This window comes from Ciconia boyciana, chromosome 31 (genome assembly GCF_034638445.1).
Source record: "Ciconia boyciana chromosome 31, ASM3463844v1, whole genome shotgun sequence".
NCBI classification, from domain to species: Eukaryota; Metazoa; Chordata; class Aves; order Ciconiiformes; family Ciconiidae; genus Ciconia; species Ciconia boyciana.
Window position 1 is genome coordinate 1451417 of NC_132964.1, and position 16942 is coordinate 1468358.

At 53.4% G+C, this 16942-nt stretch overlaps 1 protein-coding gene across 6 annotated transcripts in view; it reads left to right on the forward strand.

Annotated features, from left to right (window-relative positions):
• BRD4 (bromodomain containing 4) overlaps positions 1 to 16756 on the forward strand; it is an 84546-nt gene extending 67790 nt beyond the window's left edge. For all 6 annotated transcript variants that reach the window (XM_072848354.1, XM_072848351.1, XM_072848349.1 and 3 more), the window contains 9 exons: positions 3714 to 3766; positions 4241 to 4634; positions 4822 to 5361; positions 7406 to 7518; positions 7706 to 7865; positions 8240 to 8370; positions 9680 to 9891; positions 11390 to 11630; positions 15946 to 16756. In XM_072848354.1, coding sequence (XP_072704455.1) covers positions 3714 to 3766; positions 4241 to 4634; positions 4822 to 5361; positions 7406 to 7518; positions 7706 to 7865; positions 8240 to 8370; positions 9680 to 9891; positions 11390 to 11630; positions 15946 to 16014 — 1913 coding nt within the window. In that variant the 3' untranslated portion in view covers positions 16015 to 16756. The remainder of the gene's footprint in view (positions 1 to 3713; positions 3767 to 4240; positions 4635 to 4821; positions 5362 to 7405; positions 7519 to 7705; positions 7866 to 8239; positions 8371 to 9679; positions 9892 to 11389; positions 11631 to 15945) is intronic.
• The last annotated feature ends 186 nt before the right edge of the window (positions 16757 to 16942 follow it).

Consider the following 16942-nt stretch of genomic DNA (forward strand, 5'->3'; position numbering starts at 1 on the left):
AACAAACTGTTTCCATAACCACTTTTATTTAGATATTTTTTTTTTCCACTTAACCTTGATTTGCTACAAATACTTTATATAAATCTGTTTATTTTTATATTCTCTCTGCATGCTTCGGGTTTTCACAGCCATGTAACCACCAGCTTCTCCCCCCCCCCCCCCAAAAAAAAAAGATAAAAATTGTATAGCCTTGATATTTTTATTTTTAAATAATAAAATCAATAAAGTGGCTTGCTACGGAAAATGCACTTTTTTGTATAATGGAATTTTAACCAATAATGTGGAAATGATGATGATAGTGAACTGTATGTCAGTGCTTTGCTATTTGGGGTGAATTTGGGTGGGAGTAAAAGATGAGAATTTAGGGAAAAATAAAATATATACACGTGGCTGCCGGACGCCGGCAGGAGCGGAACCTCATGCACCAATTTAACCTTTCTGCTCTAAAAACATCTTGAAATGACATCATGGAAATTACCTTTTACTTTAATCTCGGTGATTTTTAGCCCCGCGGATGAGATTTAACCGGCCAGTGTGAAACGGCGTCGGGGTCGGAGATGGGACGGGGCTTCTTGTCGGTGCTCTTGCTCCCCGGGGAGACGCCAGTAGAGATGTTGAATCACACAACGCCAACTGTAACCCAACAACCATCTTCGACGGTGAAGAAGCTTCATCCTTCGGTGGGGTTGGCATCTCCAAAGTCACCAGTGCCACCGGGTGGCTTTGCTGGGACCATCGTGGCTTTGCTGCTCATGGTCTCCGTTGGCTTTGTCTTCTCGGTGAAGACATCTCTGGCCAGCGTGAAATGCCGTTGGGGTCGGAGATGGGATGGGGCTTCTTCTTGGTGCTCTTGCTCCCTGGGGAGATGCCGAACCACATGATACCGACTGTAACCCAACAACCGTCTTCAACGGTGAAGAAGGTTCATCCTTCGATGGGGTTAGCCAGGCTCGTTGCATCTCTGAAATCACCAGTGCCACCAGGTGATCCCCCTGGGACCATCGTGGCTTTGCCACTCATGGTCTCCGTTGGCTTCGTCTTCTTAGTGAAGGGTCTCCCAAAGCATCCGTTCACCGGCAGATGCTTTCAGCCACGGTCACGGTTGATCGGGTGGTTCAAGTGGTAGGGTTCACCCATCCTGCTCCAAGGTCTTGCCTCGGTTCGTTGTGGCGATACTCAGCTTGTACCTACGCCGAAAGAGCTCCCCTGGGAGAACTGCTGGGTCTTGGCACGTCAGAGGATGGATGGAGAAGAGCGTGACCATCTTCCCCGAAGAAGAAATGGGTTTTGGAGCAGCCGATGCTCACAGTTGAGCTGTAGCAGCTCCTCTTCCCACCCAAAATCAGGAGCAGGGATGTGCTCGGTGAAGACGCCGCCGTATCACTTGGCTTTTTTCAAGAACCCATGCTTAATCCCTCCTGATCCTGGCTTAGTCCCCGGCTTTTCTCCTCTCTTCCCACCCGACACTTGCGCTCTGCGGGTTTCTCCCAATTTGGGGTTTTCTTTCTGTGCTTTTATCCTGATTAAATAGGATGAGACAGAAATTGGGGGGCTCCACGCAGCCACCTCCACTCCCCAGTAGCTGCACCCAGATGTGTCTTATCCATAGGGAGCGTTTGCCGGAGAAACTTGTCTCCGCTTCTTGTCCCTGCTTCTTCTCTGGCACCGGTGGGATGAGCGGTGAAGCCCTGCAAAGCGCTTTCCCTCTTGGTGGGAGAAGATGTCAGGTCTTGGTCTTTCTGGAAGGTGCGTTCATGCCCAGCATCCATCCGGAGCCGTGGATGCCCATTTCGATCTCTGGGCACCCGTCTGGAGCCACGGGCCACCCATCCACATCTGTGGATGCCCATCTAGAGCTGTGGATGCCCATCTTGAGCCATGGATGCCCGTTTGGATCCATAGATGCCCACCTGGAGCTGTGGACGCCCATCTGAAGCTGTGGACACCAATCAGGATCCATGGACATCCATCTAGAGCTGTGGATGCCCATCCGGAGCTGCAGATGCCGATCTGGGTCCATGGACACCCATCTGGATCCGTGGGTGCCCATCTGGAGCCGTGGGTGCCGAGCGGGATCCACGGACACCCATCCAGAGCCATGGCCACCCATCAGGAGCCATGGATGCCCATCTGGATCAGTGGGCACCCATCTTGAGCTGTGGATGCCCACCCAGAGCTGCAAACGCCCGTCTGGAGCCGTGGATGCCCATCGGGATCCGCAGATGCCCATCCCGACCCACGGACACCCGTCCAGAGCCGTAGATGCCCACTGGGAGCCATGGACGTCCATCCAGATCCATGCCCACCCAAGCCCGGCATCACGATGCTCCGAGGAATCCCACCTCTCCTCTCCCCAACACCCCGGCTCCCCGGCGGCATTTTAACCCCCACCACGCGCTTCACCGCGTCCCTGGATGCCGGCATCCCCTGCGACCTTCCTCTTCCCCTCTCCCGCTCTTCCGTTATCCGTGGATCTGCCGGATCCCGGCTGTAACGTCAGGAATCGTCAACCATGGTCTCAAAAAGCCTTTTCCGCCTCAAAACCAAATACTTCTTAAATTTAAAACCAGACATTTGCGGGCGGATTAATAGGAGCTGAGTGTCTCCACAGCACCCAGCGCTGAGATTGTTCCCTTCTCCCCTTCCCAACCATTTTATGGTTGGGGTTTTTTTCCCCCAAAAACCTGCTTTTTTATCTACTTCAGCCTTAAAATCTGCAAAACGGCACCGCCGGACCGGTACAGCCCATCGCCAGGCATCTGGGCACACTCCGGTGCCGATACTGGTCACCGGTGCTGCCTTATAATTAAAAAAAACAGAGATGAAGGAGTAAACTTAAGAAATTAATTTAATTTCTGGAGGGATTTAAGGGAAAATCCCGTTTGTGAGATGCTCGCCCGGCAGCGGGAGCTTTTCTCCCACCATCCCCCCCCCCCCGCCCAAATCATCACCGTGTGGGTTTTATCCCACGTCGCGTTTCGTCGGGCACATCCAAACACCGCGCCAAATAAAGGCAAAAATCCCGCCGCCGAGGGATTTTTGGGGCTGGATAAGCGATCTTGGATGATGTATTTTTGTTAATTTGCTGTTTCTTGGCATGGTTTATGGAGGAAATCCTGGGAAATCGTCGCCCTGGACCCAAACTCCAGCCAGTTGTTTGCGATGACGATGCTTTAAAAATATCTCCGGAGGGGAGGAGGCGTGAGAGATCATCCCGCGGGAAGCCAGCAAACCCAAACCCGCCACGGATTTAGGAGGAAAGGGGGATGGAAAATTGCTGTTTGCGTAGCCGGGATATTTGATATCTTATTTTTTTTATTCCTCCTGCCAAGTCTCTCGCTCCTTATCTCTCCCTTCGGAGCAAGGCGGCATTCCTGGAATAGCTGAGTCTGGTTGAGCAATGGTTTTCTTGGCCATTGGGTCCCTCTCCACCGTGAAGACGCCGGTGGAAGGAGACCGGGGTTCTTCGCCTTCATTTTCTTCTCCTTTTTGCTATGATTTTCTCCTCCTTTTTGCAACAGCATGGCGGTGAAAACCCCGAGTCTCCGGGCAAGAGGTCCCTGGGGAAATCCAGCTTGATCGATGCCTAAAACCTTCTCCTTTGCCGTTGTTGGTACCGAATCGGTGCCGTTGGGTTTTTACGCGGGCGATGGGGTAGAGTGGCACCTCTGGGGTACTAACGTTTGCTCTGTTCCCCTTTTTTTTTTTGGCAGAAATGGCACCGAAATTGAAGAAAAAAGGGCATTCGGGGCGAGAGCAAAAAAAGGTAGGAGACGGAGCGTCCTTCGCATCTCGCTTGAGTTGGGATTGAATCCCCGGGGAGGTTTGGGAGCGCCAGGAATGCCGGCAGGACCGTTGCCGGCAAGCTTGGCTGGGTTGATACCAGCCCCTTGCTTGGCCAAAGAGGCTTTTGGTTTGCTTGGAAGCTGTGCCGAGCCAGCCCCAGTTTGAGGGCTATGGTTGAAAGGACACCGGGAAGCCATTTCGGTAACTGGGAAGGTGTTTTGGTGACCATGAGGGCATTTCGGTGACCAGGAGGGCATTTTTGGGACCGGGAAGGTGTTTTGGTAACTGGGAGGGCGTTTCAGTGACCAGGAGGGCGTTTTGGTGACCAGGAAGGCATTTCAGCGACCAGAAATGTGTTTTGGCGACCAGGAGGGCATTTCAGTGAACAGGAGGGCGTTTTGGTGACCGAGAAGGTGTTTTGGTAACTCACCGGTGGTTTTTTTTCCTCCCTCAGCATCACCATCACCACCATCAACCGGTGCAGCAGCAACCGCCGCCACCGCAGCCTCCTCCGCCGCCGCAACCGCAGCAGCCCCCTCCGCCCCCTCCGCTGCCGCAGCCCTTACCGCCGCAGCCATTACCGCCCCAGCAGCCCCCACCGCCACCCCCGCCGCCGCCTGTCCCTCAACAAGCTCCTCCGCCGATGAAGTCTTCTCCTCCGCCTTTCGTCCCCGCGCAAGTCCCCGTCCTGGAGCACCCGCTGCCGGGGAATATGTTCGACACCATGACGCATTTCACCCAACCCATCATGCATCTTCCTCAACCGGAGATGCCGCCCCATCTCCCCCAGCCACCCGAGCACAGCACTCCTCCCCACCTCAACCAGCATGCCGTGGTGTCTCCTCCAGGTGAGCCTGGCTTCGTGGGACAAGCCCAACGCGTGGTTCTTCCTCAAGCTGGGAGGAGGAGGATGGCGTTGGGTGGGTTTTTCTTCCTCCTGGAAGACGACCGGGATGGAGGAGCGGTGGGTGGGCAAGGGGAGGTTCTCCGCTCCTGATGTCCGCGGTGCCACCATGTCCTTCCCTTTCTCCCCAGCTTTGCACAACGCTCTGCCTCAGCAGCCCTCGAGACCCAGTAACCGAGCCGCGGCGCTACCCCCGAAGCCTTCGCGTCCACCGGCCGTCTCGCCGGCCATCAGCCAGCAACCCATGCTTCCTCAACCACCTCTGCCCCAACCTCCCCAGGTCCTGCTGGAGGACGAAGAACCTCCTCCGCCGCACCACAACCTGCCTCTGAGCACCAGCCAGATGCAGCTCTACCTTCAGCAGCTGCAAAAAGTGCAGCCGCAGACTCCTCTTCTCCCTTCAGTGAAGGTCCAGTCGCAACCGCAGCCGCCCCTGCAGCCGCCGGCTCACCCCGCGGTGCAGCAGCTGCAGCACCAGCCGCCGCCGCGGCCCATGCACATGCAACCCATGCCCTTCCCATCCCACATCCCCCAACCCCAACCGCCGCCGCAGCAACATCCGCCCCCGCAACCGCCCCCGCCGCCCCCGCCGCCGCAGCCGGCCAAACCGCAGCAGGTCATCCAGCATCACCCGTCGCCGCGGCACCATAAGCCTGATCCCTACTCGACCGGTGAGCGGGAGTCGGGGATGGCAGTTGAGTCTACGGCTTGAGCCAAGTTGCATTGCGTGATGAGGAGGGGGTACGGGGCGGTGGGGCCATTTCCACGCGTCCTTCGAGGTCCGCCAGCACCCGTCTGTAGACGATGGTGGGTGTGGAGGAAGCCCTGGTTAGCCGGAGCCTGACGTAACCGCCCGGCGAGGCCTCTTTCCATCTCAGATCTCGAGGAGCTCAAGTTTTTGAGGATCTGAAGTGTTTGAGGACCTTAAGGATCTCATTTTTGAGGATCTCGACCTTCTCAGATCTTTGAGGAACTCGAGGATCTCAAGCTTTTGAGGATCTTGAGGATCTCAAATTTTTGAGGAATGAGGATCTCAAATTTTTGAGGATCTGGAGGATCTCATTTTTTAGTATCTTGAGGATCTCAAGTATTTGTGGATCTCGAGATTCTCAAATCTTTGAGGAACTCAAAGACTTAAGTTCTTGAGGAATTCAAGGACCTCATTTTTGATCAACGAGGATCTCGTTTTTTTGAGGAACTGGGGGATCTCAAGTCTTTGAGGAACTCGAGGATCTCAAGTTTTTGAGGAACTCAAGGACCTCATTTTTGAGGATTTCAAGGCTCTCAAATCTTTGAGCATCTTGATGGTCACAAGTTTTTGAGGAACTCGAGGATCTCAAGTTTTTGAGGAACTCAAGGACCTCATTTTTGAGGATTCTGAGGATCACAAGTTTTTGAGGAACTCGATCTCAAGTTTTTGAGGAACTCAGGATTTTTGAGGATTTCAAAGCTCTCAAATCTTTGAGAATCTTGAGAATCTCAAGTTTTTGAGAATCTCAAGGTTCTCAAATCTTTGAAGACCTCACGGTGCTCAAGTTTTTGAGTCTCGGTGCAGCTCTGATGTCGGAGAGCGCCGGCCTTGTGTTCATCGCCGTCCCAGCTGGGTGCCAGCATTGGGTGGTCTCTCTTGAGGAGGCAGGGGTTCTGCTCCCCGCTCTTAGAGGAGGTCAGGGCTGTGGATGCCCCACGGGGGTTTCCCAGCATTTTTCAGAGCATGGCCTCCGATAACGCAGCTGCCTGGCTGCCAGGCGAAGGAGAAGGGATGATCTGGGGGCAAACCCGGTGCGGTGACGTCCAGCCGTCCCAGAAATTGGAGAAAGGAACTGGGATAACGTGGCCATGGGGCTCAGCCTTCAAGGTTGGCTTGAGAGATCCCAGATCTCCATGACAGCCACGGGCTCGGTGGTGCCACCACCGACATTCCCAATGGAGAACATCTCCAGCTGGGGTAACTCCAGCAACGTTGTGCTTTCAAGACTGGGCACCCATAAAACCTCTGCGGTTCGGGGAGGTCTCGCTCCTGCTTTTGCTCGGCCGTGTGGTTCCTTGGGTTGTGGCCCGTTGGATCTTTGTTCCTGAAGTCATTCCCGTGGGTGTAGGTAGAACAGAATCCACGGGTTTGAAGGGGTGGAGCCAGGTGAGGGCCCGCAGCACTTGGAGCTGCTTCTCCTGCCCGCAGAGCAGCTTGGATGTGACGCCCGAGACGGCAAGCTTGGACGTGACGCCTGAGGTGGAGCCTTCAGGCTCCTGAAAACCTCCCGTTGCTCGTGGAGCCAACGTGTCCTGCCTCCACGGCTCTGGGCAGGGAGAGGTGCAGGCAGGGAGAAGTGCGGGCAGGGCAGTGTCGGTGCTCAGGTGTCCTGGGGGAGAGGTTTTACAGCCAGGAATATTGATGGAGCACCAGGAGAACAAGCAGAAGGGATCGAATTGTGGGGGGACACCACAAATGGGCATCACCAAGGCAGGACAAGCCACTGCGCAGCCTTGGAGCATCTTCTGCTCCCTGGCATTCGCTCACGGCAGCGCCGAATTTTGGAGGTGCCGGCTGGGAGGAGGTGGCTGGGGTCCGTTGGGGACATCCCAGGGCCACCACACTTCAGCCGGGAAGAGGGATTGTCCTACGGGGTGATGGCGTGCGCCGACCGGCTTTTTCGGGTGATGTTTGGCGTACCGGTGGTGACGACGGTTAACTGATTGATGCCAAACTGTTCCCAGGTCACTTGAGGGAAGCCCCTTCCCCTCTCATGATGCATTCCCCACAGATGCCGCAGTTCCAGGGTTTGGTCCACCAGTCGCCACCTCAACAAACTATCCAGCCAAAAAAACAGGTAAAAAGGATAGCAGAGCACCCAACCGCGGGGGTCCCGACCAACGGGGACCATCATCTTCCCACCACCGGCTTGGGAACAAGCGCCGAAAGCCAAGGGGCCAGCGGTTTGCATCGGGAAACTGGGGACGTGGGGATGAGGGAAGGGCATCACCGAACGTTTCTTCACCCTTTTTTTTCCGTGGCAGGAGATGAGAGCCGCCTCCGTCGTCCAATCTCAACCCATGGTGGTGAAGGAGGAGAAGATGCATTCGCCCGTCATCCGTAACGAGACCTTCAGTCCCCCGTTGCGGCAAGATCCGCCAAAACACCCGGAGAGCATCAAACCGCCTGCGCACATTCCGCAACGTGAGTCCGGGGACACGCTGGTTCAGATGTCCCCCTGCCATTTTGGTGGCTGAGACCCCATCACCCCCTATTTTGGTGGCTGAGACCCCATCACCCCCCATTTTGGTGGCTGAGACCCCATCACCCCCTATTTTGGTGGTGGAGACCCCATCACCCCTCATTTTGGTAGCTGAGACTCCATCAACCCCCCAGTTTCAATGGTGGAGACCCCATCACCCCTTATTTTGGTGGCTGAGACCCCATCACCCCTTATTTTGGTGGCTGAGACCCCATCACACCCCCCATTTCGGCAGTGGAGACCCCCATCACCCCTGGGTGGTTCCCCCTCACCGTGGGGCTCCTGGGGTCCGCTGACGGGAGCTGCTGGTTTTTAGGGACGGAAATGAAACCCATGGAGGGGGGACGACCCGTCATCAGACCCCCGGAGCAAAACCCCCCGCCGCCGGGCGTGCAGGAGAAAGATCGGCAGAAACAGGAGCCGAAAACACCCGTCGCCCCCAAAAAGGTAACGTCTCCTGGCCAAAACTGTGGAAAATCCTCCCAAAATTCAGAATTAAACCTCCCAAAATGAAGCAGGACTTTGTTGGTCGCCTGAATCTTTGGTGTACGGCCAAGATTTGGTGGTTTCCACCTCCAGATTTCCCATTTGGAGGTGGAAAGCGCCTGATGGAGGTTGGAGAGGTGGAGATGGGACCCCCACCAAGCTGAGGGACAGGTTGCCATCCAGAGGGACCTGGAGAAGCTCCAGAAATGAGCTCATGAGAACCTCATGAGGTTCTACAAGGCCAAGCGCGAGGTCCTGCACCTTGGGTCGGTGTCAATATAAGTTGGGGATGGAGAGCAGCCCCACGGAGAAGGACTTGAGGGTGTTGGTGGATGGAAAGCTGGACGTGAGCCGGCAACGCGCGCTCGCAGCCCAGAAAGCCAACCGTGTCCCGGGCTGCATCAGAAGAAGCGTGGCCAGCAGGTCGAGGGAGGTGATGTTCCCCTTCTGCTCTCCTGAGACCCCACCTGGAGTTCTGCATCCAGCTCTGGGGGTCCTCAGGACGAGGACACGGACCTGTGAGGCCACCAAAACGATCGAAGAGCTGGAGCACCTCTCCTGTGAGGACAAGCTGAGAGAGTTGGGGTTCTTCAGCCTGGAGAAGGTTCCAGGGAGACCTTCTTGTGGCCTTTCCATATATAAAAGGGGCTTATAAGAAAGAGGGAGAGACTTTTGACCAAGACCTGTAGGACTTTTGACCGAGACCTGTAGGACAAGGGGCAATGGTTTTAAACTGGGTTTAGATTGGACCTAGGGAAGGTGGGGAGGGTGGTGAGACACTGGCCCAGGTTGCCCAGAGAGGTGGTCGATGCCCCATTCAAGGTCAGATCCAAGATTCATATCCCTGGACGCATTCAAGGTCAGGTTGGACGGGGTTCTGAGCGACCTGAGCTCGGTCAAGATGGCCCTGCTCATGGCAGGGGGTTGGAGTAGATGACCTTGAAAGGTCCCTTCCACCCCAGACCATCCTGCGAGTCGGTGGTTCTAAGCATGCGTGGAAAACGTGAGGAGCTGGTCCCGCTCCTGGCATTCCCGGGAAGGCGTCAGAGCCACCCGCTTGGGTTTTGGGGGAGGAGATGTGGGTCCTCCTGCCCGATGTGGGTCCACCACCTCCTCCGGCACCCTCTGGCCCCGGGGAACCGCAAGGGGTTTCCATGGGTGACGCGGTGATGGGCAACGGCTTTTCGGCCGCAGCGGGATGGGCGTTCGGCGGATCAGCTTCCCGTCCCTGGTGCGGCTCTTCCTAACCCACCCGTCCTTCTCTCCGTAGGACCTGAAAATCAAGAACATGGGTTCCTGGGCGAGCTTGGTCCAGAAACATCCCACCACTCCGTCCTCCACGGCAAAGTCCTCCAGCGACAGCTTCGAGCAGTTCAAGAGGGCGGCGCGGGAGAAGGAGGAGCGGGAGAAGGCGCTGAAGGCTCAGGCGGAGCAGGTGGAAAGGGAGAAGGAGCGGCTGAGGCGGGAGCAGGAGAGGATGAGGTGAGACCACCACCACCACCACCCTCACCACCACAACCACCACCACCATCACCACCACCACAATCACCACCACCATCACCACCACTCTCACCACCACAACCACCACCACCATCACCACCACCATCACCACAATCACCACCACCATCACCACAATCACCACCACCCTCACCACCACAACCACCACCACCATCACCACAATCACCACCATCACCACAATCACCACCGCCATCACCACAATCACCACCACCATCACCACCACTCTCACCACCACAACCACCATCACCACCACCATCACCACAATCACCACCACAATCACCACAATCACCACCACCCTCACCACCACAACCACCATCACCATCACCACCATCACCACAATCACCACCATCACCACAATCACCACCATCACCACAATCACCACCACCACAATCACCACAATCACCACAATCACCACCACCCTCACCACCACAACCACCACCACCATCACCACAATCACCACCATCACCACAATCACCACCACCATCACCACCATCACCACCACCCTCACCACCACAACCACCACCACCATCACCACAATGACCACCATCACCACCACAATCACCACCATCACCACAATCACCACCACCACCACAAATCACCACTGTCACCATCACCCCCACCCCAGTGAAGCCGTTTTGGGGTGTCCTCACCTTGGCCAGGGGCGTGGGGAGATGTGTGCCTGGTGAAGCCAGCTGCCGCGCTCTCGTGGCGCGGTCTGCGCTGGTCCGCGGCATGATCTGATCTCGCGGCACGAATCCGATCCGTGGCACGGTCCGCTCTCTTGGCGTGAATCCGATCCGATCCATGGCATGATCCGATCTTGCGGCACGATCCACGCCAATCTGATCCGTGGCGTGGTCCGATCTCATCGCGTGAAGCTGACGTGATCCGTGGCACGATCCCATCTTACGGCACAGATCTGATCCGGTCTGTGGCATGATCCGATCTCCTGGCACGAATCCAATCTCGTGGCCTAGAACTGATCCGATCTCGTGGCACAAATCTGATCCAACCCATGGCACGATCCAATCTCATGGCACAAATCCGGTCGAGTCTGTGGCACGATCCAATCTCATGGCGCAAAGCTGATCCGATCTTGTGGCATGAATCCAGTCGCGTGGAACGAATCCGATCTCGTGGCACGAATCTGATCCGATCTCGTGGCATGACCTGCACTGATCTGATCCGTGGCACGATCCGATCTCTTGGCACAAACCCAATCCCATCTCCTGGCACAATCTGAGCTCGTGGCACAAACCCACACCGGCGGCTCTCATCCCCCGCCACGCCGTGCCGCGGTGCACCAAAACCCGCCCGGGTGCTCGGAGATGCCCATCCCCCGGCTGTTACGGTGTTCGCCCCACGTCGGTGCCACCGCAGCGGGGGACAAACCTGCCCTCGCCGGGGGGACATCGTACGAGGTGCCTAGCGCCTGATGGCATCTCCCGGCGTTTTTTGGCAGGAGCCGGGAGGACGAGGACGCCATGGAGCAGGCGCGCCGGGTGCACGAGGAGGTGCGGCGGCGCCAGGAGCAGCAGCAGCAGCAGCAGCAGCAGCAACAGCAGCAGCAGCAGCAGCAGCAGCAGCAAGTGTCGGCGGCGGCACCCCAAGCCCAGAGCTCGCAGCCCCAATCCTCCCAATCCATGTTGGATCAGCGGGAGATGGCCAGGAAGCGGGAGCAGGAACGGAGGCGCCGGGAAGCGGTGAGTGGGGAACCGGGGCGGCTCCTGCCCCGAAATCACCAGGGATGCTGAAAAAAAAAAAAACCTCCTGGGGATGCTAAAAAAAAACAAACTCCTGCGGAAGCCAAAAAATCTCCTGGGAAGCCAAAAAAATCCCCGGGGAAGCCAAAAAAAAAAAAAAAAATCCCCAGGGATTCTAAACAAATCCCTGAGGAAGCAAAAAATTCCTTGGGGATGCCCAGAAATCCCGGAGGATGTAGCAAAATCCTTGGGGATGTTGAAAAATCCCCGGGGATGCTGGAAAATCCCTGGAGATGCCGAAAAATGCTTGGGAATGCTGAAAAATCTCCAGGGATGCCAAAAAATCCCTGGGGATGCTGAAAAATCCGCAGGGACACTGAAAAATCCCCAGCGATGCCAAAAAATGCCTGGGGAAGCCAAAAAATCCTTGGGGATGCTGAAAAATGTCCAGGGATGCTAAAAAATCCCTGTGGATGCCAAAAAATCTCCTGAGATGCCAAAAAATCTCTGGGGAAGCCAAAAAATCCACTGGGACGCTGAAAAATGCCCTGGGAAGGCAAAAAATCCTCAAGGACACCCAGAAATCCCCAGGGAAGCCAGAAAATCCCTGGGGACGCCAAAAAATCCTCTGAGATACTGGAAAATCCCTGGGGATGCCAAAAAAAGTCCCCAGAAATGCTAAAAAATCCCCAAGGATCCCAAAAAATCCTTGAGGAGGCTGAAAAATCCCTGGTGAAACCCCAAAATCCCTGGAGACACCAAAAAAATGCTGGGGATCCCGAAAAAATATCTGGGAATGCTGAAAAATCCCCAGGAATGCAAAAAAAAATCCCGGGGATGCCAGAAAATCCCCAGAAATGCCAAAAAAATCCCCAGGGATCCCAAAAAATCCCCAGAGATGCCAAAAAAAATTCCCCAGGGATGCTGAAAAATCTCCAGGGAAGCCAAAAAATCTCTGAGGATGCCAAAAAAAAATCACGAGAATTCCGAAAAATCCCTGGAGATGCCATGATATCCCTGGGGATGCCAAAAAATATCCCAGAAATACCACAAAAAATCCTGGGAATGCCAGAATATCCCTGGGGATGCCAGAAAAAATCCTGGGGATGCCAAAAAATATCCCTGGGATGCCACAAAATACCCTGGGAGTGCCAAAAAATATCCCGGGAATGCCAAAATAAAGTATCCTGGGAATGTTGCAAAAAATCCCTGGACTACCAAAAAATCCCCTGGGATGCCAAAAACTCTCCCAGGATTGCCACAAAAAACCCTGGGAATGCCAAAAAAAATTCCCAGGAATGTCAGAATATCCCCAGGGATGCCAAAAATAATCTTGGGAATGTCAAAAAAATATCCTGGAAATGCTGCAAAAACACCCTGGGAATGCCAAAAAATATCCCGGGAATGCAGCAAACAATCCCAGGACTGCCAAAAAATCCCTGGGGATGCCAATAATATCCCCAGGATGCCACAAAAAATATCCCAGGAATGCTGAAAAATATCCCGGGAATGCCAGAAAATCCCCGGGAATGCTAAAATACCCCTGGGGATGCCAAAAAATACTGCGGGAGTGCCGAAAAAAATCCCGGGAATGCCAAAAAAATCTTGGGAATGCCAGAATATCCCCGGGGATGCCAAAAAGTATCCCGGGAATGCCGAAAAAAATCCCGGGAATGCCAAAAAAATCCCAGGGATTCCAAAAAGTATCTTAGAAATGATACAAAAAATCCTGGGAATGCCAAAATATCCCGGGAATGCCAAAAAAATCCTGGGAATGTGGAAAATCCCCCAGGAATGTTGCAAAAAATCCCTGGACTGGCAAAAAATCCCTGGAGATGCCAAAAACTCTCCCAGGGTTGCCACAAAACACCTGGGCACGCCAGAATATCCCCGGGGATGGCAAAAAGTATCCCGGGAATGCCAAAAATAATCCTGGAAATGTTGCAAAAAATCTCCGGACTGCCAAAATATTCCCGGAGATGCCAAAAAGGATCCCAGAGATGCCAAAAAATATTCTGGGAATGCCACAAAAAAATCTCGCGATGCCAAAAACTATCCCTGGGATGCAACAAAAAATCCTGGGGACACCAAAATATCCCCGGGCATGGCAGAAAAAATCCCGGGAATGCCAAAAAAAATCCCCAAGGATTAAAAAAAAATCCCAGAAATACCACAAAAAATCCTGGGAATGGTAAAATATCCTGGGGATGCCAAAATATCCAGGGAATGTGGGAAAGAATTGCTGGGAATCCCAAAAAAAATGCTGGGAATGTGGAAAATTGCCCGGGAATGTGGCTAAAAATCCCTGGACTGGCAAAAAATCCCCGGGGATGCCAAAAACTCTCCCAGAAATGCCACAAAAAATCCTGGGAATGGCCAAATATCCCGGGGGTGCCAAAATATCCTGGGAATGGCAAAAAAAATGCTGGGATTGTGGAAAATCGCCCGGGAATGTGGCAAAAAATCCCCGGACTGGCGAAAAATCCGCGAGGATGCCACAAAATATGCCAGAAATGCCTCAAAAACCCCCGGGAATGGCCAAATATCCCCGGGGATGGCAGAAAATATCCTGGGAATGCCAAAAAAAAAGCTGGGAATGTGGAAATTTGCCCGGGAATGTGGCTAAAAATCCCCAGGGATGCCAAAAAACATCCCAGAAATGCCACAAAAAATCCTGGGAATGGCAAAATATCCCCGGGGATGGCAGAAAATATCCCGGGGGTGCCAAAATATCCTGGGAATGCAAAAAAAAAGCTGGGATTGTGGAAAATCGCCCAGGAATGTGGCTAAAAATCCCTGGACTGGCAAAAAATCCGCGAGGATGCCACAAAATATCCCAGAAATGCCACAAAAACCCCCGGGAATGGCCAAATATCCCCGGGGATGGCAGAAAATATCCCGGGAATGCCAAAAAAAAAGCTGGGAATGTGGAAATTCTCCCGGGAATGTGGCTAAAAATCCCCGGGGATGCCAAAAAAGATCCCAGAAATGCCACAAAAAATCCTGGGAATGGCCAAATATCCCCGGGGATGCCAAAAAATATCCTGGAAATGCCAAAATATCCTGGGAATGCCGAAAAAAATGCTGGGATTGTAGAAAATCGCCCGGGAATGTGGCAAAAAATCCCCAGGGATGCCAAAAAAGATCCCAGAAATGCCACAAAAAATCCTGGGAATGGCCAAATATCCCCGGGGATGGCAGAAAATACCCCGGGGGTGCCAAAATATCCTGGGAATGCCGAAAAAAATGCTGGGATTGTGGAAAATCGCCCGGGAATGTGGCAAAAAATCCCCAGGGATGCCAAAAAAGATCCCAGAAATGCCACAAAAAATCCTGGGAATGGCCAAATATCCCCGGGGATGGCAGAAAATATCCCGGGGGTGCCAAAATATCCTGGGAATGCCGAAAAAAATGCTGGGATTGTGGAAAATTGCCCGGGAATGTGGCTAAAAATCCCCGGACTGGCAAAAAATCCCCGAGGATGCCACAAAATATCCCAGAAATGCCACAAAAAATCCTGGGAATGGCCAAGTATCCCCGGGGATGGCAGAAAATATCCTGGGGGTGCCAAAAAAAAAGCTGGGAATGTGGAAATTCGCCCGGGAATGTGGCTAAAAATCCCCGGGGATGCCAAAAAACATCCCAGAAATGCCACAAAAAATCCTGGGAATGGCAAAATATCCCCGGGGATGGCAGAAAATATCCCAGGAATGCCAAAATATCCTGGGAATGGCAAAAAAAATGCTGGGATTGTGGAAAATTGCCTGGGAATGTGGCAAAAAATCCCCGGACTGGCAAAAAATCCCTGAGGATGCCACAAAATATCCCAGAAATGCCACAAAAAATCCTGGGAATGGCCAAATATCCCCAGGGATGCCAAAAAATATCCCGGGGGTGCCAAAATATCCTGGGAATGCCGAAAAAATTGCTGGGATTGTGGAAAATTGCCCGGGAATGTGGCAAAAAATCCCCAGACTGGCAAAAAATCCGTGGGAATGCCACAAAATATCCCAGAAATGCCACAAAAAATCCTGGGAATGGCCAAATATCCCCGGGGATGGCAGAAAATATCCCGGGGGTGCCAAAATATCCTGGGAATGCCGAAAAAAATGCTGGGATTGTGGAAAATTGCCTGGGAATGTGGCTAAAAATCCCCGGACTGGCAAAAAATCTGTGAGGATGCCACAAAATATCCCAGAAATGCCACAAAAAATCCTGGGAATGGCCAAATATCCCCGGGGATGGCCGAAGGAACGCCGGGAAGTGCCGGGAAATGCCGGGACCGCCGCTGACAGCCCTCTCCCTTCCCTTGCAGATGGCGGCGACGATCGACATGAATTTCCAGAGCGATTTGCTGGCGATATTCGAGGAGAATCTTTTCTAGCGGCGCCCGGGGGGTCGGGGCCTTTTCCTCCCCGTTTGACTCTTTAAAAAAAAAAAGAAAAAAAAAAGGAAAAAAAAAAACAAACAAACAAAAAAAACCACCAAAAAAAAAAAAAACCACAAAAAAAGGAAGAAAAAAAAAAAATAAATCTCCTTTTTTTCCCCCCTCCCCCGGCCAAAAACCACGAAAAAAACAACAAAAAAAAACAAAAAAACACACACAAAAAAAAAAAAACATAAAAAAAAGCTTCGGACTCTCCGTTAAGTGTTAAAAAACAACAACAACAAAAAAAGAAATAAATCACGACCCTCTCCGGGCCGGGGCCGGGCCCGCGAGCACCGAGGGGCGCGGGGAGCGGCGGGGGCTGCCCCTCCCCCACGCGGGGGGAGGGGAGGGTGGGGGGTTGGGGCTTTGGTTTCGTTGTTTTTATTTTTTTTCCCTGGTTTTTTTCCCCTTTTCTTTTATTTTTCCTTTCTTTTCGCACCGCAAAAACAAACAAACACAACAAAAAAACACCCCCAAAAAAAAAAATTTTCAAAATTGGAAAAAAAAACCAAAAAAAAAAAAAACAAAAAACCACCCCGCCAGCCCCGCCCCCGCCAGGCGCTGTGCATTCTGGGAAATCTTTGGGGCATTTCCTCTGGGTTTTCACATTTTGGGGGGCGGGGGCGGGAAGGGGCGGGGGCGGCGCCCCCGAAGGGCCCCGCCCTCTCAGATTTTTAATTTTTTTTTTTTTTTTTTTGTGCCCTTTTGGGAGAAAATTTGGCGTCCGGTGGGAAAAGGGGAGGGGGGGGTGGGGCGGGGGGAGGGGCGCAGAGCCCCACCCACCTGCGCCGTCGCCGCCGTTTTTTGTTTGTTCCTTTTTTTACACTTTTCCCTCAATTTTTCTTTTTTCTTTCCCCTTCTCTCCTTTTTCCCCCGTTGTTAA